The sequence below is a fragment of the Canis lupus genome, chromosome 27 (genome assembly GCF_048164855.1).
Source record: "Canis lupus baileyi chromosome 27, mCanLup2.hap1, whole genome shotgun sequence".
Lineage (NCBI taxonomy): Eukaryota > Metazoa > Chordata > Mammalia > Carnivora > Canidae > Canis > Canis lupus.
In genome coordinates this window covers 30,062,340-30,089,593 of record NC_132864.1, presented here as the reverse complement: position 1 = coordinate 30,089,593, position 27,254 = coordinate 30,062,340, and the positions used below count along the sequence as shown (strand labels likewise).

Genomic DNA, 27,254 nt, shown 5'->3' with positions numbered 1-27,254 from the left:
ATGGGGTAGAACCCAGGTCCTCTACTGATGCTGACTAGAATCCCACAGCGGCTGTCCGGGGTCTCACAGCCTCAGATTTCTAGGGTCCTGAGACCATGTAACTCCTAGAACATGGCATCTAAGGTCTTGGGGAGAATGTAATCTGTGCTCTTAAGCTCCACTGACCAGCCCAGAGTGAATGTCTTCCCTCCTCTGTTCAAGATCCCGTATCTTCTGAGCCTGAGGCAGGTCTGGTTGAAAGGGCTTCAGGTGTGGGTGGGAAAACAGCCTGCACCTCCTCTGCAGCTCTGCTGCCAGGAAACCCGACCGGCTCATGCTCATGGTGGGTGGTAGCAGCAGCAAAGCCAAAAATCATCAGAGCCTTTTGCTCAGATTTTGTATTTCTTCCCCCAGCTCAGCTGGAAAGTTGGAATAGGGCCAGAGGGGCCCTTCCCATCTTACAGAGAGAGAAACTGAGGCAATAGGAAGCAGAACTCTGTTGCTGCCAGAGTCAGGACCAGAACCCAGAAGTTTTGTACTTTCCAGAATGCTTCACGCCACTCCCAGGGCTCACTAATACACATGGGGAAGATCTCCACCTCTGGTATGCTGCCTGATGGGGAACATTCAGAAACCTTCAGAATCCCTCTTACCTACCCCCAAGGCCGACTCCATAGGTGGCATCAAGCCTGACATGAGTCAGTCCCAATCTACCTTTCTGGCCTTTTCTTCCCACCCATTCCACTAACACTCCGGCAAAAGTCAGCTCCTCTCTATCCCGGCTGGCTTGATTCCTGGGCATCTTCCTCGCTGCTTCCCCTCGTGCCTCAATGTCTGCCTGACTCCCCTGCGTATCCAGTCTCTGTCGAGTGAGGCCCTGCCAACCTCATCAATCACTCCTCCTTCTCCCTGGTGGGCTCCTCTTGCTCCACCTGCTCTTGAGCTCAAAGTTCCCAGGGTTTTTGTTTGTTTTTTTTTTTTTTTTAAGATTTTATCCATTTATTCATGAAAGGCAGAGAAAGAGAGGCAGGGACATAGGCAGAGGGAGAAGCAGGCTCCCTAGGGGAAGCTTAATGGGGGACTCCATCCCAGGACCCTGGGATCACGCCCTGAGCCTAAGGCAGATGCTCAACCCCTGAGCCACCCAGGCATCCCTCGGCTTAATTGATAACTCCCAAATTTCCAAACTGGGGTTCTCTCCTCAGCTTCAGGCCCAAGCATCCCCAACATCTGTAGATCTCACAGACTCCTCAAACTCAGTGTCAAGCTAATTCCTCCAGCTGTGTCCCCAGCTGAACTAATGTCACCAGTGATTATAATACTCAGTCATTCATGCCAGAGACCAGAAAGTCATTCTAGATTTCTCTTCCTCCTTTCCTACACCCAATGCGATCAGGTTCTGCTGTTTTACTTCTTAAGTAAGTCCCAGATCCGGCCTCTCTTTTTTTTTAAATGTTGCTTTGTACTGAGCTCATAACTAGTTCTCTTTTTATTTTTTTTAAGATGTATTTACTTATTTGACACAGAGACAGCACAAACAGGGGGAGCAGCAGGCAGAGGGATAGGGAGAAGCAGATCCACCCCAGAATTCTGGGATCACGACCTGAGCCCAGGGCAGATGCTTAACCATCTGAGCCATCAGGGCTCCTCTGTTTCTACCCTCCCCCTGCCCAGCTCAGGCTTGCAACATCTCTTGCATGGACTGCGGCCCTGGTATACGCACACTGGTACCTGTCCTTCACAGGCTTGCTGGTCAAATGTGTCTGCATTTAAAGTCTGATCCTGGTACTCCCCTTGCTCAGAACCCTTCTTTGGTTCCCCACAGCCCGTAGAGCTGTGTCCCGGCTTCCCAGCACGGTGCCCTATCTCCCGGCTCCCCTCCAGCTGCACCTCTCCCCACGCCCTGCCACCCCGCCGCCCTGCCATGCTCTCTATAATGGCCTAAGCCACAGCGCCTAAGGTCTGTGCTCAGTGCTATTCCTTCTGCCCAGCGGCTTCCCGCCTGGCTTCATCTGGCTGCCTCTTACTCATTCCCTAGCACTCAGATGAGGTAGGCATCCCCTAACTGGGGTCAGGAGGGGTGAGTGCCCCTGCTCGCTGTTCCCACCCCCTTCTTTATTCCCCGCTTTTACATTTAACGTGCAGTGCTGCTACATGTCTGTTTGTGACTCTCCTTCCCCAAGAGCACTGCCAGGGACGCTGATTCATCTTTGTCACCTAGTCCAGGGCTGGCACACAGCAGGTGCTCATCAAAGGAAGCCACTCCTAGTTGCCCCTAACTAAAAGCAACCTCTGCTCCTTTGACCTCTGTGGCACTTCCCTCTGCCATTTCTAGTACCTTTTCTAGCTTGTATTGTCCCTTTCTTTCTACCGGCTTCTCTCCTGTTAATACTGTAAGCTCCCTGAGAACAAGACTGGTGTTTTGGGTGCCTGGGTGGCTCAGTTAGTTAAGCGTCTGCCTTTGGCTCAGGCCATGATCACAGGATCCTACGATGGAGCCTGAGTCGGGCTTCTCGCTTAGCTGGGAATCTACTTCTTCCTCTGCCCCTCCCCCTGCTGTTCTCTCTCTCTCTCTCTCATATAAATAAATAAAATCTTTTTTTAAAAAGACAAAAAAGATTGGTGTTTCATTCATCTTTGCACCTACAGTGCTCAGTACTTTCTTCCAGAGTGTTTGAGAGAAAGAGTGCTTATGAAAACAGAAGGGAAGACCCTAGCCCAGCCCCCACTTGCTCCTGGGTCCCACCGCTACCAACCCAACAGAGGAAGCCTTTGCCCTAGACACTTCTAAAGCTATCTCCGATTTGGGTCGTGTACCATCCCATGGTGTTGAGAAGAGTCTGGGCTACTCACCCCCCAGGACCATGATCTTCTTGCGTGTGTCCTCACTCAGGAAGGGTTTGATGAGGTTGTAGGCCACAGGAAACAGCTTGGGGGCTGGAACAGAGACCAAGCGATGTGAGACCAGGAGCAGAGCTCACCCTGTCCCTGATAGTGTCCTCCACAGACCCCTGTGTCAGGTCACAGGTTCCCTAGTGCTGTGGCGCCCACACAGGCAGCCCAGGATGCGAGGCTTGGCATGGCCACCTCTTACTTCCAGCTTCCCTGTCTGGACAGCGGGTATAGCCTTCCTACGTCACCGGTCCAAGAGGTTCCAAGGAGGTAATAAATCCTAAAAGCTTTGTGAACTGTGAATTGGTCTGCCTACGTCAGGGGTCCTCAGATGCCCTCCTCTGGCTCATCCCATTCTACTCTCCTGAATCTGGCCCAGGAATGCTTTTGGCCCCTCCTTCCCATTTGACTTCATCACAGATAGCTCCCAACCTACCTTTAACAACGAAAAGACGCTTCAGCGTTTCAGGATAGTTCTCCTCAAACATACAGAGAAACTGTGGAAACAAGATCACCGAGTCCAGCAAGCTCAGACCTCTGTACCAGGGAGGAAGGCCCTGCCTTCTGCAGGCTAGACTTGGCCCCCATGGCCTCACCCACAGGGCATCCCAGCAGGGTGGCCTACACCCACTTTCTTTCCTCTCCCCACCCCTCCTCCCAGCCCCACCCCTCACCTCCCCATAGGCCTCCACTGCTGGCTTCCAGAGATGCTTGAGGCCAAGCCCCTCGCAGTCATAAATCAGGGTGACGGTCTCCACCTTCTTCCCCATCTGCAAGGGGCAGAGGGGCAGAAAGTCACATCAGGCTGCCGCACTGCAGAAACCTACTCCAGTTCAGGGCAAGAAGCTGATTTGCTTGTGTGCTGAAATGGCAACTGTATTTGGGCGGGGCCATATCTAGAGTTTTCCGAATTGAGATAATCACCCCCAGGCCAAAACTGTAGACTAGGCTCGTCACTCTTCCTGCCTAAGTGTCCCTGTTCTTATCCAGTAAACAACTGGGTGGATCTAGATTATATCTGAGGTCCCTCCTGTTCTGCAGTTTGGCCTGATGGCCTGCCTCTTCCTCTGGGCGCAGCACCTGGTAGCGCCCAGTCCATGGGGCCTCATGTGACCACTTATCTGGCACACAGGCACAGAGACTCTCAGTCCAACCTAGTCCTCAAGGGTGCCCATCTAGCGCTTCTCTGCATCCGCAGCCTGCAGGGTCTCTGGACACATTAGGCTCTCAGTGCAAGTTTGTGAATGACAGTGTTGAGATGTTTCCAGATATATGACATCATTTCACTGCATCCTTACACTAGCTAGAGAGGAAGGCAGGAAGGAAGATCAGGGTGGCTCCAGCTCTCTCCCTTTAGCCTTTTTCTCAGAGAGGGAATCACCTGTCCTTATCTTTTTTTGAATGCAGCGTTAGAGAAGCACAGACTCTGAGCTCATCTACACCAACAGAACCCAATACTATGACAAAGATTTTACAGATGCTCAGATGAATGAGAAAAGCAATATAATGTAGTATGTTATCTATGAAAGTAAATTTCTTTGATTGAAAGGACTTCCCTTTATTCTGAGACTATGCCATTCTTATAGTTTTGGGGGTTAATTATAGCAACAGTAGCTGGTAAATTTCCTTTTAAGCCCTGGAAAAAAATAGAAATGTGGCAACACGGGTCAGTCCCTAAAACATTGAGATTTCACTTGTCCATGAAATCCAAACCTCTGGCCTCAGCCCTGAAGTTATGCGTAAATCCCTGTGTGATATGCCCGCTTCTGCTTGAACACTTCAGTGATGAACTCGTTTTCAACCGAGCTAAGCCCACTCGCCTTTTCGGTCTGGCGGGCACACTCCTGCAGGAGCCGCTCACAGTCCCGCATCTTGGTCTTGAGCAAGTCCTGTTTGGTGGCTGAGAGGAGTAGACCCTTGGCATCCAGAGGTCCAATGATGTCGTACCAGATGGGGCAGCCGTCGAGGTCATAGCCACACATGCCCCCTGACAGATACTGTTGGACCACCTGGGCAAAGACATAGAAGGGGCATCTGGTCAGCAGGTCAGGGGAGGCCATGCCTTCCCTGTATTCCGGGACCTTTCTATGGGTTCATCAGGCTCTCCTTCCACAGCCTTTCCCCCTGGATGGCAATGGATACCCACTCTGGAACCCTTAGGGCTCATTTGGCATGGTCAGACCTCTCCTCTGAGGGTCCCAGTCTGACAGACTCAGGATACAGATTGTAGGTGTGATGGACCTAACTGACATAGTGGGTGGGGTAAGATCATCTGTCCTCACCTCTGGAGGCTGCCAGCTTGTGATGTGGTCAATGTCCTTTTGTTTTCGGAACTCCACGTGCTGCAAACATACAGTCAGGACTTTAAAAAAGCTGGGATGGAGGAACCCCTTATAGGCATCCAACAATAGGTAACACCGTGCCCCAGGTATGTCACGAGAAGGCAAGTGGCAGGACTGGAGAAGAAGGCACTGCCTGTTTTTGAGGTCTGTGCAGAATGGACTGTAATTCTTAGCTGGCCCAGAACTATGAAAGCTCTGTGTTACCAGGGAAGGGAATGTACTTTGTCCCAAAGGGATAAGGCAACAGTGGTCAGCTAATACTCAGATATGCCACACGAGCCAGAGGCTGTGATCGAGTGGGCAGAGTGGGCAAAGGAAGTCCAAGCCCAGTGTGATTCTGATGGGTGGGAACCGAGGCAGGCAACAGTAGGATATGGAGCCAAATGGATCTCACCTTTCTGAGCATGGCCTCGGACTTCTGCAGGTCGAAGTTTCTTGCTGTAACAGGGAAATGTGGTCAGGGTTAGACCAGCGGCCTGGGCATCTAAGGTAAGGGAGATTTCTCTATTCCTGTGCTTGGGGCTGACTCCTCCCCAACTTCACCCCCAGCTGACTCCTAAATCACTCCACCATCCAGAAGCTTATTAGGAAGACCTTCTCTAGGGGTTTCTGGAACACCACTATCCCGAAAGAGCAGGTCAAGGATCAGGGCAGGTGGGTGCAGCCTTGTAACTTCAGAATCAAAAGAATTTTACCCTAGTGGATGCAACAGGTGAAAGATCTCATCTCCTCTCAAGGAAAGTGAACCCTGGACCCCTTTATCAATCAGCCTTCCCCCTTTGCACAAAGTTAATCTCCTTCACGGTCTAACATCCAGTTCTGAGAACTTGACCTACAGTTCAAAGATGAACACAGCTGCCCCATAATCTGGGGCAGATCTAGTAGAATATCCCCTGAGGACAGAAGGGTTGATGAGCCTCCAGTCAACGTTGCCATATCTGCCAAGGACCCACACAGACCCTCATGGGACACAGAGGGCCCTCCTCCCAGGGTTCCTGGAAAGCTTCAGAATTAAAGTTCACCTAGGCCAACTCTTCATCTGATGCTCCAATCCCCAAGTCATCCTGCTCAAGCTTGAACACAAAGACCTCACTGCCCCCCAAAACCACCTGCTTCCAGATAATCCGAGCTGCTATTTGCACTCAGTGCTCATGGTTATGCTAAACGGAGATCCACTCCAGGAGGCACTCAGAAAGTAGGATCCCTTCCTCAGCCACATGACACGCTTTCCAATACTGGTGAATTCTGGGCTGCCACCTGCATCCCCTCGGCCGTCAGGTTGCCCATCCATAGATCCCTTCTTGGACCATTCCTCACAGCCCGGTTTCAAGTCCATCCACAGAACTTCCCTTTGGATGATTTCCAGTCTGCCAGTGTCCTACTTAAAGCGGGCTGCCCAGAACTGAGCACAGCACCAGGTGTTGCCTACCCTTCTCCAATAAAGCCTAAGAACTTTCTTGGCAACAGTCATACCCTTAACTCAGATGGAGCTTATAGTCAACTGACCCTCCCAAATCCTTTTCAGCTGTGCTGCAGCTAAGGCTCCATCCCATATGTTGTGAAGCGGTTTTCTGGATACATCCCTATCAGATTTCATCTTGTTACCGTTGGCTCACTCCATTTCATCCTTTAGGGAGTTTCTGAGATCCAGATTCTGATCAATTTTTGCCAACTGACCTATGAACTGTCCCTCCCAGCCCTCTGTCCTCTGGATCTGACTGACATCTAGATCTGCTGACAGCCCTGGAACCTGGGCCAGACAGCCTGCCCTCTGGACTGTCACCGGTCCCTTAATCACTGATCTCTGGGAGTGGCCAAGCATATTCCCTGACTCTGCTATCATGAAATCCACTCCACTGTCCTGCACCCGAAGAGGACATCAAGAGATTTGACCAATGCCACACCCGTCATCGGTGCCACACACACATTTGTAGAACTTGACGGCCTTTACTGTTAAGAAGTTTCTTCCGATGGCCACATTTCATGCACCATCATGGCAGCAAGGGGGAGCTTTAGGAGGAATATAATCTGGGTTTGCATCTCAGCCATTCCCCTTTCTCCCAGTGTGACTTTCAGATACTGCACATCTCCAACTGAATCATCAATGATCTAGAAACACATGAAAGATGCTAAGCAACACACTATCATGATGGGGGAGCCCAGTTGGTTTGTGAGAGTGGGAATCCTCCATAGGAACAGAAGTGGTGGTGAAGTGTGTGTGACCCCTTATCTCTGGACAGCTCTCTAGTTAGCCCATATCTGCCAGCACCCAACACCCAGGGTCTTCTCTGAGGGCCCTCCCCGAGTTGCCACTTGGCCTTGGCAGCACCCGGCATGGTGCCTCCCAGTGCCTGCTGAGTCAGGCCTCTCCAGGGTTCCTGTGCCTTGGTCTGGGGCAGATCAAAGCATGGCTTAGGGCACTGCCAGAGAACATGACCTAGGAGCAGCTATCCTGGGTTCTTATTTGATCACTTTTGAATCCTGAAGAAGGAGGAGACTCAGACCTGCTTTGCCCCCTTCCTCCCCGACAGGCACACAGTTTCTACCGTCTTCTTGTTTTCATCAGGCCATCTGATCCTCCTTGCTGGGAAGCCCAGAGCTCAGCCCAGTCAGGGGGAAGCAGTACAGACTAGTATGACAGCTATCAGGGCCAGGAGGCCCACAGAAAACTAAACCCGTGTGAGGGGAAGGGGCCGAGAGTGGAAGCCTGAACTAACACCTAGGTGAGAGAAAGACATTCTGCTAGCATGCGCTTTGAAAAGGTTTCCTTTAGAATCAAAGGCAGAGAGGGAAAAGGTTTCCTTAAAAAAAAAAAAAAGGCAACAAAAACCCTAATTAAAATTCACAGTAGAGTTTGACCAGGCCTGAGCTCCTGCCCGGGAAATGTAAGGCACAAATAAAGTGCCAAGGAGACATTTCCTCTGTCTGAAGAGGCAGAGCGTGGCTTCAGGGGGCAGCTGTGGCTTCCTGGAGAGAACACTGGCCTGAAAGCCTGAGGCCCCTGGTTGCTGCCCTGATTCTGCTTCTCATTAGCTGTGTACCTTCAGGTACGTGCCTTCCCCGCTCTGGGCCTCCGCTGGCAAGGCCTCCCACTGGCCATCCATCTGGCAAAGGAGGATGACTATACTCTTCGATATCCTTTTTTTTTTTTTAATATTTTATTTATTTATGTGACACAGAGAGAGAGAGAGAGAGAGAGAGAGAGAGAACATGAGCAAACAGAGCAGCAAGCAGAGGGAGAGGGAGAAGCGGGCTCCCTGATGAGCAGAGAGCCTGCCTCGGGGCTCGATCCCAAGACCCCAGGATCAGCACCAGAGCCAAAGGCAGACACCTAACAGACCAAACCGCCCATGTGCCCCACTCTTCCGATATTCTTGCATGCAAAGAGAGGGGTTATCTCAGGACTGGGGAGTTAGGAATGCCTGGGAAACCAACCACCAGGAGCCCAGGCAGCCTCCTCTCAGATAAAAGAGCTGCGTTATTATTCAGCTCTCTGAAACCACTCTCTACCTAACAGCAGCTCGGTGGTGTGTTTGATCATCTTGCATCTGGCTCTTTAAGGCAGCACAGCCTTCCCACGCTGACTACCCACCCACTTCTAGCTATAGTCCTTCAGCAAATGCTAGACCAAAATATCCTCCAGCGCTGGACCGACTTCACTGCGCCCCCGTGCTGCCCCTCCACCCAACCTGAGTGGGCTCGGTGGGGGGTGGTCACAGCATTTTGGGGGAAAGGGTCAAGTGGTACTTTCAGAGACACAAGGGGCCCCATGTGGCTTTCCTGGCTGCACCACCCCTAGGGTGCCTCCCAGTAGGTCCCCAGAGTGTGGCAGCTCCATTTCTGGCCAGAAAAGAAATATACATCTCTTCACCTGTCCCAAGACCCCTGGGTTAAGTATGTGTGTGTCTATGTCTATAAATAAACAATCGGGCATGGTATACACTTTAGTGTTGGGGGCCATGAGTCTATATCACAACTGAATCTCTGCTAGCCTAACACAGTGGAATTTTCTCTATTATTTCAATGGCCAGGGATAAAGTTTTTATAAAGAAAAAAAGAAGTGTCACAGGAATCAGAGAGGGTGGCACATGAGAGAAGAAGAGAAAAAAGAGAGATCTCAGGAGTTGGGGCATGGGGTTGAGTTGTACTCTGATGCTCCGAGAAAGCCATGCATTTCATTACCACATGCAGAGTTCCATCCTGTTACATCTTGCAACAGGCAGGGCAGCCTGTCTGGTCCTATTCTACCAGAGAGGAACCTAAAGCAGATGTGTGCACCTGGCCCACATGCCATCATCTGGCCAGGGCAGAGCTAGACCTAGAACTCAGGGCTCTGGAACCCGGTAGGGGCTCGAGGGTAGTCTTGTCTACCTAAGTTAGGCACTCTGTCCCTCCTGCAAGCTAAACTCTGCCCTAAACTGCTGGCCTGCCATCCCCAAAGGCCACAGAGGGGGATCAGCCTCTCCCAGGGGCCTGCACTCTGGTTCTAAACTTGGCTCTGCTTCAAGCTTCCCACATGGCTGGGTCTTGCTAGGCTTCTCCTCAATCCACTTCCCCAAAGTCCATCAGCAGAGTGGATTTATGGAATGGGTGGAAAGTGCACTGGGCTGGGAGTCAGCCCACCAGCTCTAGACTTCTCTCTGCCTGTAGCTCAAACGCTGTGTGACTTGGAACAAGTTACTTCACCTCTCTGAGCCTCAGTGTCATTATCTACTCAATAGGAGGGTCAAGGTTACGTAATCGCCAAGGGCCCTTTTGGCTCTAAAGGTTGAATTCTCCAGATTTGCAGATTGCCAGGGGCAAGGTTCCCAGAGGGTGCCATTCTGCTACTCAGAACAAGCCCCTGCCCCAGCCTCCCGCAGCCCCTCTTCCCTCACCTCGGAGCCAGCGCAGGAGAAAATAGTCATCTGGATTCGGCAGGGTGGGCAGCACATCCTGGACATTCTCCCGAAACTGTAGGGAGAGGTAGTAGGGTGAGTGGCAGGTCCCACCCTGACCACCCGCTGCCCAGGACTCTCCATAGGGACTGTGCTGGACCCCTCTACAGCATGGGTCAACTCTGCAGACACCGGCTGAGCACGTAGGCTGCATGGTGCACTCTTTGCCTCAGTGGATAGCAAGGAGGAGGCGGGAAGGGAGTAACACTCTACCCCTGCCTGGCTGTGTGCACTTCCACACTCCCTAGTGTGGCAGTGGGCATATGTGTTCCCAGCTAACTGTGATAGTAGACACTCTGGGACGTGCCACAGTAAAAGCTGTTTGCCAAGCATTCCCTGTGTGCCCAGCACTGAACTTGGCACTTATCTTCTTCATGCTTCACTCAGAATCTCACGTCTTACTGTCCCCATTTTACAGATGAAGAAATAAGAGCTCAGAGAGGCTAAGTAACATGCCCAAGGTTGAGCAACTAGTAATCAGAGGAGCGAGGATGCAAACCCCCGTCTGTCGGAGGCCAGAGCGTGCACTCTTTCCACTGTAGTCTTCTGCCCCTTAGTCATGGACTGGGGAGCACTGTGCTGGGGAGTAGAGGGAAGGAAGAGTTGGATTGTGACTGGCCCAGGAAGACAGTGGGTTCATGACGACTTCAAAAAAGACACTTGCCAGAAACCAAAACAGGTGCCAAAAAAACATTTGCTTGGGCTTGAAGGACTTCAAAGGTAGCAGGAGGGAGGAGGGCCATCCAGGTGGAGGGAACAGTTCCAACAGGAAGCCACGAAGGGGGAAAGTGCAGGGAGTGCCAAACAAGAGATATGGACAGTGACCCCGAGGGATGGCCACATCTACCTCCAACTGCTCACTACCCTGTGGGTGAGCACCCCCCCCCCCATGCTGTCCCCATGCCTCCTGCTCCCAGTCATTCACCCTTCTCTAGTCAATGACCTACAGGACAACCACGGAGGGGACCAATGAGGACCTGCCACTTCTGCCCCTTGCCTAGGTCAGCAAGGGACTCAGAACATCCAGCCCCATCCCCCAAACAGCGCCCAGACTTCCAGGGAAACTGGTCCTCCAGGGCCCACCCCTCACCAAGGACCCCACCCAGCCTCTGGTCTCTAGTTTAATCACCACCTAATCCCTCCTCTGCCTGACTTCCCCTGCAGGTCAGCAGTAAAACCTGAAACCTCCCTATCCAGCCTCCCTGGGATGGGGGAGGCCCAGCCTGGGGCAAAGCTTTCACAGGGTTGGTGCCTCAGCCCCACAGCTGTGGCAGGAGACACATGTCCCCAACATCCGCCCCCCCCCCCGCCCAACCACCACCACCACCAGCTCCAAGCAACGGAGAGCTGCTTGGCTGTGGGCATCCAAACCTTGAGACCAGACCCCATCAATTCTGGGTTCAAGGACAGCCAACCTCCCATCTCCTCAAGGGCAACAAAGAGTAGAGTCCGTTGGTGGAGAGGGGATCCAGCCTCCAAACTGTCGCCCCCTCCTCTGCCCAGGCACCGGGCAAAGCCAGGGTTACTCCCTAGCCTTCTGAAGAGCATCTGCCTGAGTTCCCGGCCAGGGAGGGGCCTGGACCGCAGGACAGAGGAGGGCCCGTCTGAGCTCAAACTAACCTCAACCCAGTAAGTCACCCATGGGATCCCAGGCTTCACACAGAAGGGTGCTCCCTTCAACATCCTGGGGTCCAACCCCTCATTTCATTTCCTCAAGGGGCACACAGTGAAGGACGGGTTTGCCCAAGGTCGCAGACAGACTTGGTGCCCCAGCAGGGGCTCTCCAAGTATCCTACGGAGATGTCAGGGCCCTGTTGGCGGTGCCACTGCCCCCGCAAGAGGAAAACCTCCCGGAAATGGGAGGAAACCTGGGGCCCTACCCCTGCCCCTGCCCCGGGGGGCCCCGCTGCCAGGCTCCGGGATGAATATTGCCTTTGTGCCCTGGCTGCCTCCGAGGGCTCCCAAGCAACCACGTCTCCCCAGGTGGCACCGCCAAGGGCTCACTCGGGGCGGAGGCTGGGGTGGCCAAACTTCCCCGGGGCCTCCTCGGCCGGGCCGGGAGGGAGGGGCGCGCCGCGGGGCGAGGGGCGCGAGCCGCCAGGTGCCACCGGCCGTGACTCCGTCCGTGGCCCGCCCCCGGTCGGCCCCTTCCCGGCTCCCGGCCGCCGGCGGGCGAGGCCCCGGCCCGGGGGGGGGGGGGGGCGGGGGGGCCGGGATCAGGGCTCACCTTGGCCAGTGCCTCCTTCTGCCTGGGGCTCAGATCGCCGACTCTGCCGCTCATCGTGGCTCGGGCTCGGGGCGCGGCGGTTGCGGAGCTGATGGAGCTCGGGCTCGTTCTCCGCCGCGGGAGTAAAGTCCCAGCCTTTGGCCCGGGCCGCGGGGCTGGCAGCCAAGCCCCGCCTCTTAAAGGATCCCGAGGGGTGGAGTGCGGAGGGATGCTCGGGGCGCGCAAGCCTCCGGCGGGTCCGGGGTGTGCTCCTGCGGCGGAGACCCCGGCAGGAGGCGAGCAGGGGTGCCCCCGCGGGGCCGAGGCCAGTGGACGTGAAAAAGGTCAGCAAATCTGGGTTCTAGTCTCAAATGTATCTTTAGCTCGCCTTGTGACCTTGGATGAGACACCTGGGCTCCCTGGGCCTCAGTTTCCCACCTAGATGCTATCTAATGAGCTCTCCTTTGATCAGGTCCTGTAGTGCAGAACCTCACTCCCCAAGGCGGAAGAGAGCTTGCCTCCAGCCCCTGCGGGGGGGCCAGATCCTGAAGCCTACCCACTGCCCTGCCATGAACTGTGGTACTGGCCCTCTTCCTGTTTGCCACTGGTTTGGGAGCACTGCTGCCAGCTCCCCGGCAGGTGTTGATAGGCTTTACCCTCCACCTGTGAGGCAGGCAGGCCTAGGGGACAAGGAAGCACAAACCCTATCTCCCTACCCAGGGCCCTGACCTCTGCTCCCTGCCTTCTCAGCTATCCAAGAGCTGCTCCTAAGGTGCTCACCACCTCAGCCAGACCTCAGCCAGTGGGGAGGAGTGCTTCCTCTCTGGGAGTCAGAAGACCTGGGTTTGAACCCTAAATCCTCCACTTGTCAGACTTCAGCAAGTAACTTCACTTCTGTGAACCCAAGCCATTTCATTCCCTACATGGAGGTGATGATCTGCATTTTACATCAGCTTTACAGGATCAAGCGAGCTGATGTACATAAGTTCACTCAGCGCAGTCAGTGCCTAGCGAAGGGTTTCCCTCTGTGACCCCTCCCTAGTCCACCCTGCACAGCCTCCCTTTGCCGCCTGCCTGGCCAGGCTTTGGCCTCTGGGTGGGGATGTAGGGTGGACATGGAGGAAGCCTCCGTAAAGCTACAGCTCTATGAAAGCAGGCCTGCTATCAGCTTATCTGCTTCCCCTGCTCCTGCCCAGGGGCAGAAGCTGTGGGTTCCTATAACTGCAAGTCTGACTCGAGTAATGGATGCCTCCATGCCCTCTGACTGTCCTCCCCTGCCTCACAGCCCCTCCTTCATACAATAAAGCCATTTCCTCCTTTCTGAGTTCAATAGCCTTCCCCCTCTGCCTGGGCACACACCCCACCTCCACCACCACCACCACTTACTCTATTCCTACCTCCATGATAGCAGCTGTTCACATTCTTTCCTCCTACCATGTGCAGGCCCTAGACACTGTTCTGGGGATCCTGAAATGAATCAGACACCATCTTGCCCTCCCAAAGATAAGACACAGGCACCATCATCCAGAATAAGAGTCAGAAAAATGTGCCAAAGAGAGCAAGTACCTGGGAGGTTAAAGGAGGAGAACTGGCTTTGGGTTATAAGAATCCTAGAAGACTGTGGAGGGAATGGCATTGGAGCTGGGCCCTAAAATATGGGGTAGGAAGGAAAGGGAAAGGAAATCCATTCATTCCATGCTGGCACAATGGCATGAGCCAAGTTTGGGTGGTTGATAGGAAGCATAGGTACTGCCAGAGAGGAGGGAAGAGGAAGAATAGGTGAGGAGGACCCATGGAGAACCACAGCGTGGCCCTGCTTTGCAGCCCTGGCCCTCCTAGACTGTGAGGTCCTTGGACACAGGACCCATCTCTGAATCCCCACAAGCGCCCTACCCCCAGCACAGCAGCCTACACACAGGGTCCTGTTCAAGAAATGTATTCTGAATGAATGCAGGCAGGAAATGCTCCAACAGGCATAGGGCGAGGTGCTGAGGGAGCCCTGGGAAGGAGACACAAGCCCAGATCATTCGGGGATCAAGCAGCTCACCTCACTTAATAGTGTGGAAAGACAGGGGATCCCTGGGTGGCTCAGCGGTTTGGCGCCTGCCTTTGGCCCAGAGCGCGATCCTGGAGTCTTGGGATCAAGTCCCATGTCGGGCTCCCGGCATGGAGCCTGCTTCTCCCTCCTCCTGAATCTCTGCCTCTCTCTCTCTCTCTCTCTCTCTATCATAAATAAACAAATCTTGGGATCCCTGGGTGGCGCAGTGGTTTAGCGCCTGCCTTTGGCCCAGGGCGCAATCCTGGAGACCCGGGATCGAATCCCACGTTGGGCTCCGGTGCATGGAACCTGCTTCTCCCTCTGCCTGTGTTTCTGCCTCTCTCTCTCTCTCTCTCTCTGTGTGTGTGACTATCATAAATTTTTTTTAAAAAATTAAAATAAATAAATAAATAAATAAATAAATCTTAAAAAAAATAGTGTGGAAAGACAAAGGCACAGTTCCAAATTGTTAGTGGTGTGACAGATGTAGAGAGCTTTGCCCGGTGCCTCCCCGTATAGCCTGGAATTCACACAGAACCAGGCCCAGGAGCCCGTGGGCATTCCACCTCTAGAGTGGGGCCCCAGCCAACTTTGCATTCAGGTCTCCAGGGGAGTAGACAGCAGGATGATCCCAGACTCTCCAGGTTAAAAGACAGAGGCAGGCCACAGCGGGCCTGCTATGGGTGCCTGTCTGCACCTGACAAGGCCCCCACCGTGAAGATCCGCTGCAGGGTGCAGAGTTGAGGGTCTTGCTTCGGCCCTCCTACCCCTGGGAGGAGTTTTTAGCTGTCCCAACAGATCTGCCCTAGTTAAAGAATCATTGGCTTCAGGCTCAGGGCAGAAGGCATGGCTGCCTTCCTTGTTGGACATGTGGCTGAAATCTTTATATAAGACCCTTCCAGGGGATCCCTGGGTGGCTCAGCGGTTCAGCGCCTGCCTTTGGCCCAAGGCGCGATCCTGGAGTCCCATGATGGAGTCCCGCGTTGGGCTCCCGGCTTGGAGCCTGTTTCTCCCTCTGCCTGTGTCTCTGCCTCTCTCTCTCTCTCTGTCTATCATGAACAAATAAAAAATAAAATCTTTAAAATTAATAAATGTTTAGAAAAAAAAAAGACTCTTCCAGGGGCAAGATGTAGGGCCTATTCAAAGGAAAATAGAAGAATAGCTCCTTTATAGCACTTTACAGTTTGCAAGGCACTTTCAGATCTAGTTTTTCATTTAAGCCTGTGGTGACCCTTTAAGTCAGGTGATTTATTGAGGAAAGAGGTGGTCCCATAAGAGTACGTGTAGAGGGGATCCCTGAGTGACTCAGCGGTTTAGTGCCACCTTCAGCCCAGGGTATGATCCTGGACACCGGGGATCGAGTCCCACGTCAGGCTCCCTGTATGGAGCCTGCTTCTCCCTCTGCCTGTGTCTCTGCCTCTCTCTCTCTCTCTCTCGCTCACTCTGTCTCTCTCTGTGTCTATCATGAATAAATAAATAAAATCTTAAAAAAAAAAAAAAGATTAAGTGTAGATTTAGGACTTGTATCCAAGTCTCTGGTTTCTGGGCCAAATGCTTCCAGGTACCCACAGGTTGCCGTGTGGACTCACCTGGGAGTTCCCTACACAGGCTACCCAGGAAAGCATGAGGAAAACATTCACCCAGCAGGAAATCATCCTCAGCCCCAAACAAGCCCCCAGGAATCTGGAGTTACCCATGATAAAGATCTAAGTGAAGTATACACACTTCTTCCAGTCTGCCCTTCTCAGGTCCTGTGGCTGCCTGCTTCTCCTTCCTCCACTGACACTTACCTATCTCCAGCCCACTATGGAACAGCTAGTTAATCTGATAATATAAATCCTAGAATATTAATCCAGTAGACTCCTCTGAGCTGGTTACTAAGAGAGAGCCCCTCCTCCGCATCCCCACCTTTTCTCTAACCCCTTACCCCTGTCCAGCAAGTCTCGCTTCCTGCTAGGTATGTTGTTCACCTGCTCAAGAATCTGCAGTGGCTCCCTAGTTCCTTCAGGAGTCAGCCCAATCTCACTGATCTGCGCTCAAGGCCAAGGCCTATCTCATCCCAGTATCTACTGTGGGCCTCCACTGCTGCTCCTCCCCTCCACACACTTTCATTTTAGTCAAAGAAGCTCCATGCTGTCCCTCAGACATACCTCAGCTCTCCTGCCTCTGTCATAGTCACTTCCCTCTCCCTTTTCCTCCTACCAGATCCTCCCTGATCTTCAAAGCCCTGATCAGATGCTGTTTCCAGGAACTTCGCCCTGATCTAATCAATCCAACATGGGAGCCCTACCAAGCAGTACCCCCTCTCTCCTGACCTTGACACTGACTACTCTGTATTGCAGTGGTGATATCAGCAAAGGCCTGGCCCAACAGGAAGAGCCCAGCCTCTTCAGTCAGGCAGGCCTGAGGGGAGATCCGGGCCCTGCCACTTGCCAGCTCTGTAATGAGTGTGCTGTGCTGAGTACCCCTTGCCAGGCAAGGTAGTAGTAACAGCTGAAAGAAGGCTGCCAGGCCTAGGAGATCTAGAAGGAGCGTGGGGGTAACTAGTGGTTCTAGTTTTGGGAGTTAGTGCCTTGGGGCTGAGATTCCTCTGGGAGGTGGCTGTGGACACAGGCAGGGGCACTGGACTGGGAGTCCGGGGCCAGGACTTCTGGCTGTGTTCTTGAGTGAATGTGCTACAGTGACTATTTAGCAATGAGCACTGGCACGGGAGGGGGTGCTCCTTGGGGCTGTCTGCCCTGGGCTCTGGGCTTTGGATGACTTCTCTAAAACAAGGGCACTGACCTCCAGATCAGAGACCCCAGGTACCTTGTCCTCTGATTGTCTGGTACCAGCAGGGAAAGGGGGTGGTGCTGGGATTGGCATGGTGGTTTGAGAGTCAGAGAAAACAGTCTTTTAAACCCTTTAACAAATATTTGTGGAACACTCTACTTCCATGGGCCAGGGCAGCAGAACTCTCTAGAAAGCCCTTGTGTTTGCAGGCGACCACACAGAAGGGCCCTGACTCCAGCCTCCTTGCCTCCTTTCCTTATCCCAGTCCTGCCATGTGGGGTTTCAGCTGCCTTAAGTTTGTTTTGTTTTGTTTTTTCCCCAACAAAGTGGGGAGGGAATGAAGAAATCCCACACTGCCTGGAATGCCATGACGACAGAGGTGACAGCAGCAGAATGAGGAAGCGACTGTGATGGACTCAGTCCTGTACTCCTCCAGGTGGTCCAGGCTGGAGCTGGGAGCCAGAGTACCTTGCATTCCTTGGCTCCATTCGGAAGTATTTAGGCAGCAGCTTGGTGCCAGGCATTGGGACACCTCGGAGAACAAGGCTGACCAGACTCTGCCCTCAAGGAGTCCCTGGTCCCCAGGGAGATGGCTGGGACAACAGATCATTCAAGTACAGTGCCACCATATTGGTCAGTCAGGAAGCTCCCTGCTGGGTTGGGGGGGTAAGGGGCATCTCAGGTTCCCCAGAGACCTGATGACTAAGCAGGAGTTCGCATACTGGATGGGGCAGGAGGCCTAGAAACCATTCACTCCTTCCTTCACATATTTCACTGAGCATTGTGGTAATCCTAGAGTAGGAAGACTGGCCTCATGGTACTTACAGTATTGGGGTTGGTGGCATGCCCAGACTGAGCTTGGGCTGTGGATAAGTGAGAGGGGAAGTAGGGATCAGATAAAGAATCAGGGCTTAGGGGCCCCTGGGTGGCTCAGTGGTTGAGTGTCTGCCTTTGGCTCAGATCGTGATTTGGGGTCCTGGGATAGAGTCCCTCATCAGGCTCCCTGCAGGGAGCCTGCTTCTCCTTCTGCCTATGTCTCTGCCTCTCTCTGTGTGTCTCTCATGAATAAATAAATAAAATCTTTTTTAAAAATCAGGGCTTAGGGGTACATGTGTGTAGAAGGGGCAGGTGACAGGAGGGACCTTTGAGAGGTGGAGACGGGCTATTCTGAGACCCCTGAGCTAAGGGCTCCCTTAGCTCCTGCCACCCCCTGTGCGGATGGTGGATGGCAGATGGCAGGAGTAGGGAGGTCCTTCTCCTTTGGGGACCTCAGCATCCTCAGGACAGAACGAGACTGGAACCTCGGCCAGGGTAAATTCAGACCATGGGTGGAGAATGCTTTTGAAAGCTGAAGGGCCACCTATGAATCTCCCTTGGGGAGGGTGGGGCGGGTGTAAGGGAGGGGCAGGATGAGGAGCCCCCTTGTCAGGCCCCTCAGGTCCCATCCCCAGCCCTACCCAGAATAGAGGATGGCAACCCCTCTACTCCCTCCCTCTTTCCCTTCCTCCCCAGCTCCCAGTTAGGAGAGCAGGGGTTTTTATGGACTTTGGTCTAGGAGGTGGTAGCCAGGGTTCCGAATGACTTCCCCTGGCAGCTCCTTGGCCCCCGCTGGGGCCTCTCCCCCTGCAGGAGTGCCATGAGAGCCAGAAAGCAGTCCCGGACCAGGAGCTAGGAGGCCTGAAACCAAAACCCAGCTCCTCAGGGGGCAAAGTCACCTGCCTTCTCCAGGTGCCTGTCACCTGCAGGGAAAAATAATCCTTGCCTCTCTCCTGGGGCTGCTGTGAGAACTGCAAGTGAATTAAGGGCTAGAAAAGTGGTGGGTGTGCAAAGTGGGAGGATTATCAGTACTATTATGTGTTATTTCTGAAGCCACAACAAACAGGAGAAACTGAGCCCGCCGGCTCCTCTCAAGGAGCCTACTTCCTCCTACTTCCGCAGTCCATCCAGGCTTTGTGAAGACACAAATCCTCTCTCCGCCCCACTTCCCACACCCAACCCCCCCTAATTAAGTCCCTTACCTTCCCAGCTATCATTGTCTAATCCCTAAGCCCTTTCTCACCAGTCTCCAGGTGTCTCAGGGAGTCAAATCCCTTTAGTGGCCCAGTTAGCCATGAACCCAGAAGCTTCGGGCTGGGAGTGGGGACTGCAGGACTCCCCCAGGGTGGGAAGGGGAGGATAGAGGAGGGCAGGAAGGGTGCCGGAGACCCTGCCCTGACTCTGGACTGGCTCACAAGAGCCTGGAGACTTCCCCTGGGAAGAAGGTGGTTTCATTCCTATCCGGGGACCCTGCATCTGAGATAGAATACAGATTCCACCACCAGATCTGTTCAGTGCAGGTCAGTGCCTTTGGGAAACAGAATGGCAGGGGATGAGTCACCCCTCCCCGCCCCCTGCCGACTCTGGAGCCAGGCTCCCTGGGTTCAGGTCCTGTTTCCATCACCTACCAACGTTACTTGACTTCCACCCCTCAATGTCCCTTCCATAGGATGGCAGTGATGATCTTACTACCTCATACGGCTGTGATGAGATTGAACAAGTTTATTCATGCAAAGGGCCTTGAATAGTGCCTGGAACATAGTAAATGCATCAGCGGTTTTCACTTGTATTTCTTTCTTTTTCTTCTTCTTCTTTTTAAAAAGATTTTATTTACATATTCACGAGACACACAGAGAGAGATGGAGACATAGGCAGAGGGAGAAGCAGGCTCCCTGCAGAAAGCCTGATGCGGGACTTGATCCTAGGACCCCGGGATCACGACCTGAGCTGAAGGCAGATGCTCAACCACTGAGCCACCCAGGAGTCCCTCACTTGTATTTCTTATTTCCCACCCCACCCTGATATTCTTGCCATTTACATCTTAACCCCCACACCACCCCTCAGAGAGGCGTTTCTTCCTCTGGTACTAAAGCTGAAGCAGGTCCCCGCCTCCCCCTGTGCTATTTCATCTCCTCCATATGGCACTTAACGTGGTCTGAAATTACCTTGCTTGTGTACCTGGTTATGGTTTCCTATCTATTCTAAAGGGCAGGAGCCATTGCTGGTCATGGTTGTTGTTCCGTGTCCAGTGCCTAGATGACCCAACATGTACTCTGCCCTCTGAGGGCTGGGCCCAGGGAAGGAGCAGGCCCCTGGCCACCCCTCTACTCAGCAGCCTTCCTGTCCCTGACACCACAGTTAGTTGCTGCCACTCTGCACCTCTGCACCTGCCCTGTGTGATCTTCGGCAAGTCACCACCCCTCTCTGGGCATCTGGGTGAGGAAAGGGAGGTAGCAGTGGAACCAGGCAACCAAGGGACAGTCTAAGATTTTTCTTAGAAAATGTGTTATTAAAAAAAAATTTTGTTATATGTCCTGGGGCTCATGCCTATTAGGTGGAAGGACCTCAAGGATCTCTGGGGCCTGAAAATATAGACCCCAGCCTAGCTCTCTTGTTGCCACTAATCCTGAAAGCCCCATGGGGATAGGGGTGGGGTGTGCTCCCCTGAGCTAGGCATCACCTTCCTGAAGGCCCCTTGTAAAAACAGCAAAGCCCAACACTGGGCCCCTGCGTGGTCCTATTCCCTGGGGACTAGCTTGCCACCTGGTGGCAGCTTGATTACATTGGCCCTCTTCCATCTCGGAGGGTGCTCATCGGGTCAGAGACATGTTCTGGATATGGACTTGCCTTCCCTGCCCTTCATCCTACTTCCAGCATCACTCACAGAATGCTTTGTCCATTTTGATGCATAGCCTGGCATCACACTGAAGAATTCATTTCACAGCAGAGGAAGAGCAGCCATGGGCTCGAGCCCATGGAATTCACCGGCCTTTCCACATGCTCTATTCCTGGTGTCTAAAACATTTCACTGCCCCAACCCCATTCCACTTCGGGTAATGCATATTCTGCTTCACATTTTAAAAAATATTTTATTTATTTATTCATGAGAGTCACAGAGACTGGCAGAGGGAGAAGCAGGCTCCATACAGGGAGCCCGATGCGGGACTCAATCCCGGGTCTCCAGGGTCACACCCTGGGCCGAAGGCAGGCGCCAAACCGCTGAGCCACCCAGGGATCCCCCTGCTTCACATTTTTGTTAACAGCTTCATTTCTTCCCAGGTGGCCCTGCAACTTTAGAGGTTGAAGGAGACGGGACACTGGGCCCTCCTCCACACAGTTCGTAGCCCAACCCAGTGACAGGAAACCTTGTAATCCAAGACACAAGCCACTTGGAGTCACAGCATTTCTGGTGAAAGGACTCCCCCCCCTCCCCCCGCACCACCACCAAATTGTTTGGTTTGACTCTCATTTTCTTTTATAGATGGGGACACAAGCCAAGAAAAGGGAAGTGGCTTGCCTGGAAGAACATAGTAGAAAGAGTGACACCGCTGTCCCTGGCAGCTCCCCACTCAGCTCCAGAAGTGAAGCAAGCTGGGATCTGGGGGCTTGGCTCATCTAGAGGGGCCCAGAGTGCTGAGCATCCTGTCTGCCCATCCCTGAGAGGAGGGAGGCCCAAAGGTCAGCACCAGGTCCAGTAGCCTGCCTCTTCCCCCAACTGGGATCTCTTCCTTCACTGTGGGGTCCTCTAGTCTCTTCTTCAGATGCTCCCAAGCAAGGCCTCTCCTGGCACTCATGGCCTGCTATCAATCTCCTGGCCTTTGCTGCCCTGTCCCTGCTCCTCCACTCACCCCCACCCCACCACACCACACCCCATCCCACACAACAGCAGAAGGGCCCTGGCTGGGAAGGGCTGGGCTGGGCTATACCCTGCCACATTCAGACTATCTCCCCAAGCACTTGTCTCTTCTAGGATAACTAACGGTTACCAGTGGGAGGACAGACCACAGAGTAATTTGGTTACTCACCAAGTTTACAGGGCCACTAAGGCTCCCACCAATGGAAAACTAGGATGGGGATATTTGTGGGGAGGCAGAAACTTGTTCCAGACTAGGGACAGGTATAGGCAAGGGGTCTGTATCTGGTTGTGTGTATGTGTGTGTGTGTGTGTGTGTGTGTGTGTGTGTGTGTATGTACATGTGCATGCTAAGGGGGTAGTGAGGACCCCTTGCCTAGGTGAGCAGGACGGAGTTTAGGGAGCAAGTAGTGGGAATAGGGATAGGCAGACAGTAGAGTCAACAGCCTCACTGATTACAGGGTGTATCCTTGCAACCCTGTCATTGGGGCTGACAGATGGGCTGGGACATTACAGAACTGGAGAAACAAGACTCTCTGTGGACATCAAGGGACCAGCATAGTGCATTTTGCAACTTACGAAGAGTGATTTCTTAAGGTATGAAAGAACATAAGTAACCTATGCAAAGAATAAAGAATCATATAATGAACACCCAAGTGACTTAAAGAGCAGAACACCCCTGGTTGCCCTTCCCCAGTTACATCCCACCTGGTGAACTGAAGTTCTTGCTTTTCAGTTCCTTGATTTTTTAAAAAAGATTTTGTTTACTTATTCATGAGAGATGCAAAGAGAGGCAGAGAGATAAGCAGAGGGAAAAGCAGGCTCCCTTTGGGGAGCCTGATGTGAGACTTGATCCCAGGACCCCAAATCATGACCTAAGCCAAAGGCAGATGCTCAACTCAGCCACCCAGGTGCCCTAGTCCCTTGATTTTCTTTATAATTTTGTTACAGACGAATTTATCTCTTATAAAAATATAGCTAGTCCAGCATGGTTTTTTTTTTTTTTGAGGTGAAATTCACGTAAAATTAATCATTTTAAAGTGAAAAAAAAAGTCAGCAGTACTTTGTACATTCACAGTGTTATTCAGCGAGCACCTCTATCTGGTTCCACAAGATTTTCATCACCCCAAAAGGAAAAGTTGTACCCATTTAGCAGTCACATACCATTTCCCCTCCCCTCCCCTCCAGCCACCAATCTACTTTCTCTCTCTAGAGATTTACCTATTCTGAATATATCATATGATACCTAGGGTTTTGGTGTGTGTTATTTCACTTTGCATAATGTTTTTCCACGTTGCAAACATGGGTCAGGACTTCATTCCTACTTATGGCTAAATTATATCCCATCATATGAACATATCAAAATGTATCCACTTGGGCAGCCCTGGTGGCGCAGCGGTTTGGTGCCGCCTGCAGCCTGGGGTGTGATCCTGGAGACCCGGGATCGAGTCCCACATCGGGCTCCCTGCATGGAGCCTGCTTCTCCCTCTGCCTGTGTCTCTGCCTCTCTCTCTATGTCTATGAATAAATAAATAAAATCTTAAAAAAAACAAAACAAAACAAAATGTATCCACTTGTCCATCAATAGAAATTTCAGTTGTTTCCACCTTCCAGTTATTGTGAATAATGCTGCTATGAATGCAGATGTACAAATATCTGTTTGAGTCCCTGCCTTCATTTATTTTGGATATATACCCAGAAGTTGCATTGCTGGATGATATAGTAATTTTATGTTTAATTTTTTGAGAAACCACCATACTATTTCTTATAGCAGCTGCACCGTTTTACATTCCCACTGTTGATCCACTTTGAGATAACTTTTGTATATGATGTAAGGTAGGAGTCCAACTTTATTCTTTCACATGTAGCTGTCCCGTTGTCCCAGCACCATTTTTTAAATTATTTTATTTTTATTTTTAATTTTTTTTCCCCAGCACCATTTGTTAAAGAGACTATTCTTGGGATGCCCGGATGGCTCAGCAGTTAAGCGTCTGCCTTTGGCTCAGGGTGTGATCCTGGAGTCCCCAGATCGAGTCCCATATCAGGCTCCTTGCATGGAGCCTGCTTCTCCCTCTGCCTGTGTCTCTGCCTCTCTCTCTCTCTCTCTGTCTCTCTCATGAATAGGTAAAATCTTAAAAAAAAAAAAAGAGAGAGAGAGAGAGAGAGAGAGAGACTATTCTTTCCCTTATTGAATAGTCTTGGCACCCTTATTGAAAATCAATTGGCCATAGGTGTCTGGGTATATTTCTGGACTGTCAATTCTATTCCATTGACCTATAAGTTTCTTTACGCCAGGACTACACTGTTTTGATTATTGTAGCTTTGTATACATTTTAAAATTGGGAAATGAGAATCTCTAATTTTGTTCTTTTTGTCAATATGAGGTATTAAGGGCTCCTTGCAACTCCATGTAGATTTTAGGATGGGTTTTCCATTTCTTCTTCTTCTTTTTTTTTTTTTAAGGTTATTAGAATGTCAATATGGATTACATTTAATCTGTACATTGTTTTGGGTAGTATGGCCATCTTTTTTTTTTTTTTTAAGATTCTATTTATTTATTTGACACAGAAAGAGCACAAGCAGAGGAAGAGGCAGGCAGAAGGAGAGGGAGAAGCAGGCTCACAGAGCAGGGAACCAGAGTAGGGAGCCAGACACGGGGCTTGATCCCAGGACCCCGGGATTATGATCTGAGCTGAAGGCAGATGCTCAATTGACAGAGCCAGCCAGGTGCCTCAGTAGTATGGCCATCTTATGGTAGACAATATTAAGTCTATCAATCAGTTAACATGAATGTCTTTTTTTTAAGATTTTATTCATTCATTCATTCAAAATTCATATATATTTTTTTATTTATTCATGAGAGACATACAGAGAAAGAGAGAGGCAGAGACATAGGCAGAGGGAGAAAGCAGTCTCTCTGCGGGGAGCCTGATGCAGACTTGATCTCAGAACTCCAGGATCGCGCCCCAAGCCAAAGGCAGGTTCTCAACCACTGAGCCACCCAGGTGCCCCCATGGATGTCTTTCCACTTATTTAGGTCTTCTTTCAATTATTTCAGTAATATTTCGTAGTTTTCAGTATACATGTCTTTCAGCTCTTTGCCTAAGCTTATTTCTAGGTGTTTTGTTTCTTGGGCAACGATCATAAATATAATTGTTGTCTTAATGTCCTTTTAAAAGCATTCATTACTGATGTTAGAGATACACAACTGATTTTTGTGTATTGTTCTTCTAAGTCCTGATGTTTTTGAGCTTAAATAGTATGTATCATTTGGAGACTTGCTTTTTGTGCTAAGCATTCTATTAGAATTATCCACGGTGATACACACAACTATTCCATTTGTTTTTCCTTATTGCATGGTATTTTACATATGAACATAGCACAAATTTATCTCTTCTCCTAGTGATGATGAGTTGGGCCATCTTCACACAGGGCTGCTCTACACTTACCCAGGAAATGGTTCTCAGCCAGAATCGCACATGAGAGTCACCTGCAGTGCAAGGTTCTTGTCATCACCAGCAACAAGGTCCACCTCCAGAGATAATGATTCTGTTGATTTGGAAGCATCAGTATTTCAATTATAGGAATAATTGGTTGCAAATACTTTCTCCCCATTTGTGGCTTTCCCTACCACTTTATTACCAGATTTTGATTAACACGAGTTTTTCATTTTATTGTGGATGCATTATTTTCAATCTTTTCCTTTATAGTCTGCTTTTATGTAGTAAGAATTCTCTCCTGACCTTGAAGTAAACAGGATAGGCTTTTATGTTTCTTTCTAAAAATGCCTTAAGTATTACTTTTCATATTTAGATCTTTAATTCACAAGGAATTGATTTTTCCAGTACAATGAGCAGTAGAGGTCCAATTTCATTTCTTTTCCTTATGGGTAACTCATTTTCTTGGCAAGATTTGCCAGTCACAGTGCCCCCTCTCCCCAACTGCAGCGCTCCCCCTGACAAAGCCACATTTCTATGTATAGGTCAGTTTCTGCCTTCACTGTTTGATGCTCCATTTGTCTGTCTTTGGACTTACATCAGACTATTCTCTCCATCTAATTCTTCAGGAGCATCCCGACAATTCAACGTTAGTGGTTATATGGGTGTTTACTATAGAACAGTTTTAATTGGGGCACCTAGGTGGCTCAGTTGGTTAAGCATCTGCCTTCTGCTCAGGTCATGATCCCGGAGTCCTGGGATCAAGCCCTACATTGGGAGTCCCTGCTCAACAGGGAGTCTGCTTCTGCCTCTACCCTTCACCCCGCTCTTCCTCACTCTCTGTCTCTCAAATAAATAAATATTAAAAAATGATTTCGCTTTTTTAGTATGTTTGAAATTTTTTCATAAAAAAATATTGAGGGAGGGACGCCTGGGTGTCTCGGTAGTTGAGCAGCTGCCTTTGGCTCAGGTCATGATCCTGGGGTCCTGGGATCGAGTTCCGCATCCGGCTCCCCATTGGAAGCCTGCTTCTCCCTCTGCGTGTGTCTCTGCCTCTGTCTCTCTCATAAATAAATAAATAAATAAATAAATAAATAAATAAATAAATAAAATCTTAGAAAATATTGGGGGAAGAGTGTTGTGGCTTACCTGGCCTTTGCCTTTTTATCAGGATATAATTTTTAAAAGACAGAGGTTTCAGAGGAGACAATTTCTAGCTGCCACAACCCTTGGAGAAAATGATGAGTTTTAGGACAGTGTATGGACTTCTCACATTCCTGTAAGCATCAGAGATTATTTGTTGGAGATGAGGCAGTGCTGCTTTATTTTATTTTTATTAAGATTTTATTTATTTATTCATGATAGACACACAGAGAGAGGCAGAGACACAGGCAGAGACAGAAGCAGGCTCCATGTAGGGAGCCCGACGTGGGACTCGATCCCGGGTCTCCAGGATCACACCCTGAGCTGAAGACGGCGCTAAACCGCTGAGCAACCGGGGCTGCCCCGGCAGTGCTGCCTTAATATCGTGCCCATTTCACTACCCAGAAAAGTGACGTAGCCTCTTGGCCCCACTGAGGAGCTGTGTCTGTCCTGCTTTGTTTAGGCAAAACGCCCCCAGCCCCTCTTCCTGCGCCTCTGGGACCCTTGCCTCAATCCCCCCCATCTGCGTCCCACACCAATCTGTCTGGTTCTCTGTCTCTTGGAGTTTGGTCTGGTGCGAGATGCAGGCGCAGGGAAGATGCGGGTGTGACTTGACCAAGGTCACATCGTGTGACCGGAAGGCTGGCGCACAGCAAGGGCCGGCCAGCCTCCAGGCCACCACACGTCCCTTGCTCCTGCCCTTCAGGGGTCCGGATCGTGCCTCTGCCGCCCAGGTCTCCAGCTATCCCCCTCGGCCTCCCTGCTCTGATCCCCGCGCGTCTGACCACTCCGGACGCCCTGTGACCGGCTCCCGCCGGGCTCCCCCCACTCCAGCCTCC

At 51.4% G+C, this 27,254-nt stretch overlaps 1 protein-coding gene and 1 long non-coding RNA gene across 10 annotated transcripts in view; one reads left to right on the top strand and one right to left on the bottom strand.

The window, feature by feature from the left end:
* Positions 1-12,538, bottom strand: part of SEC14L2 (SEC14 like lipid binding 2) — a 19,771-nt gene extending 7,233 nt beyond the window's left edge. For 2 of the 7 annotated variants that reach the window (XM_072803222.1, XM_072803219.1), the window contains exons 1-8: positions 12,378-12,538; positions 10,091-10,166; positions 5,608-5,651; positions 5,154-5,213; positions 4,692-4,880; positions 3,546-3,641; positions 3,308-3,368; positions 2,833-2,916 (exon numbers count right to left, since the gene is read on the bottom strand). In XM_072803222.1, coding sequence (XP_072659323.1) covers positions 2,833-2,916; positions 3,308-3,368; positions 3,546-3,641; positions 4,692-4,880; positions 5,154-5,213; positions 5,608-5,651; positions 10,091-10,166; positions 12,378-12,431 — 664 coding nt within the window. In that variant the 5' untranslated portion in view covers positions 12,432-12,538. Of the gene's footprint in view, positions 1-2,832; positions 2,917-3,307; positions 3,369-3,545; positions 3,642-4,691; positions 4,881-5,153; positions 5,214-5,607; positions 5,652-10,090; positions 10,167-11,770; positions 12,008-12,082; positions 12,226-12,377 lie in introns of those variants that run through there. The other 5 variants (XM_072803224.1, XM_072803218.1, XM_072803223.1 and 2 more) reach the window with 5 other exon arrangements.
* LOC140619585 (uncharacterized) lies at positions 12,374-27,254 on the top strand. 3 transcript variants are annotated; one of them, XR_012019455.1, is made up of 4 exons: positions 12,374-12,700; positions 21,464-21,660; positions 22,297-22,432; positions 26,638-27,254. It is a non-coding gene; the product is annotated as an uncharacterized lncRNA (long non-coding RNA). The 3 variants fall into 3 exon arrangements; XR_012019456.1 differs by lacking the exon at positions 26,638-27,254 and adding an exon at positions 25,268-26,109; XR_012019454.1 differs by lacking the exon at positions 26,638-27,254 and adding an exon at positions 25,239-26,109.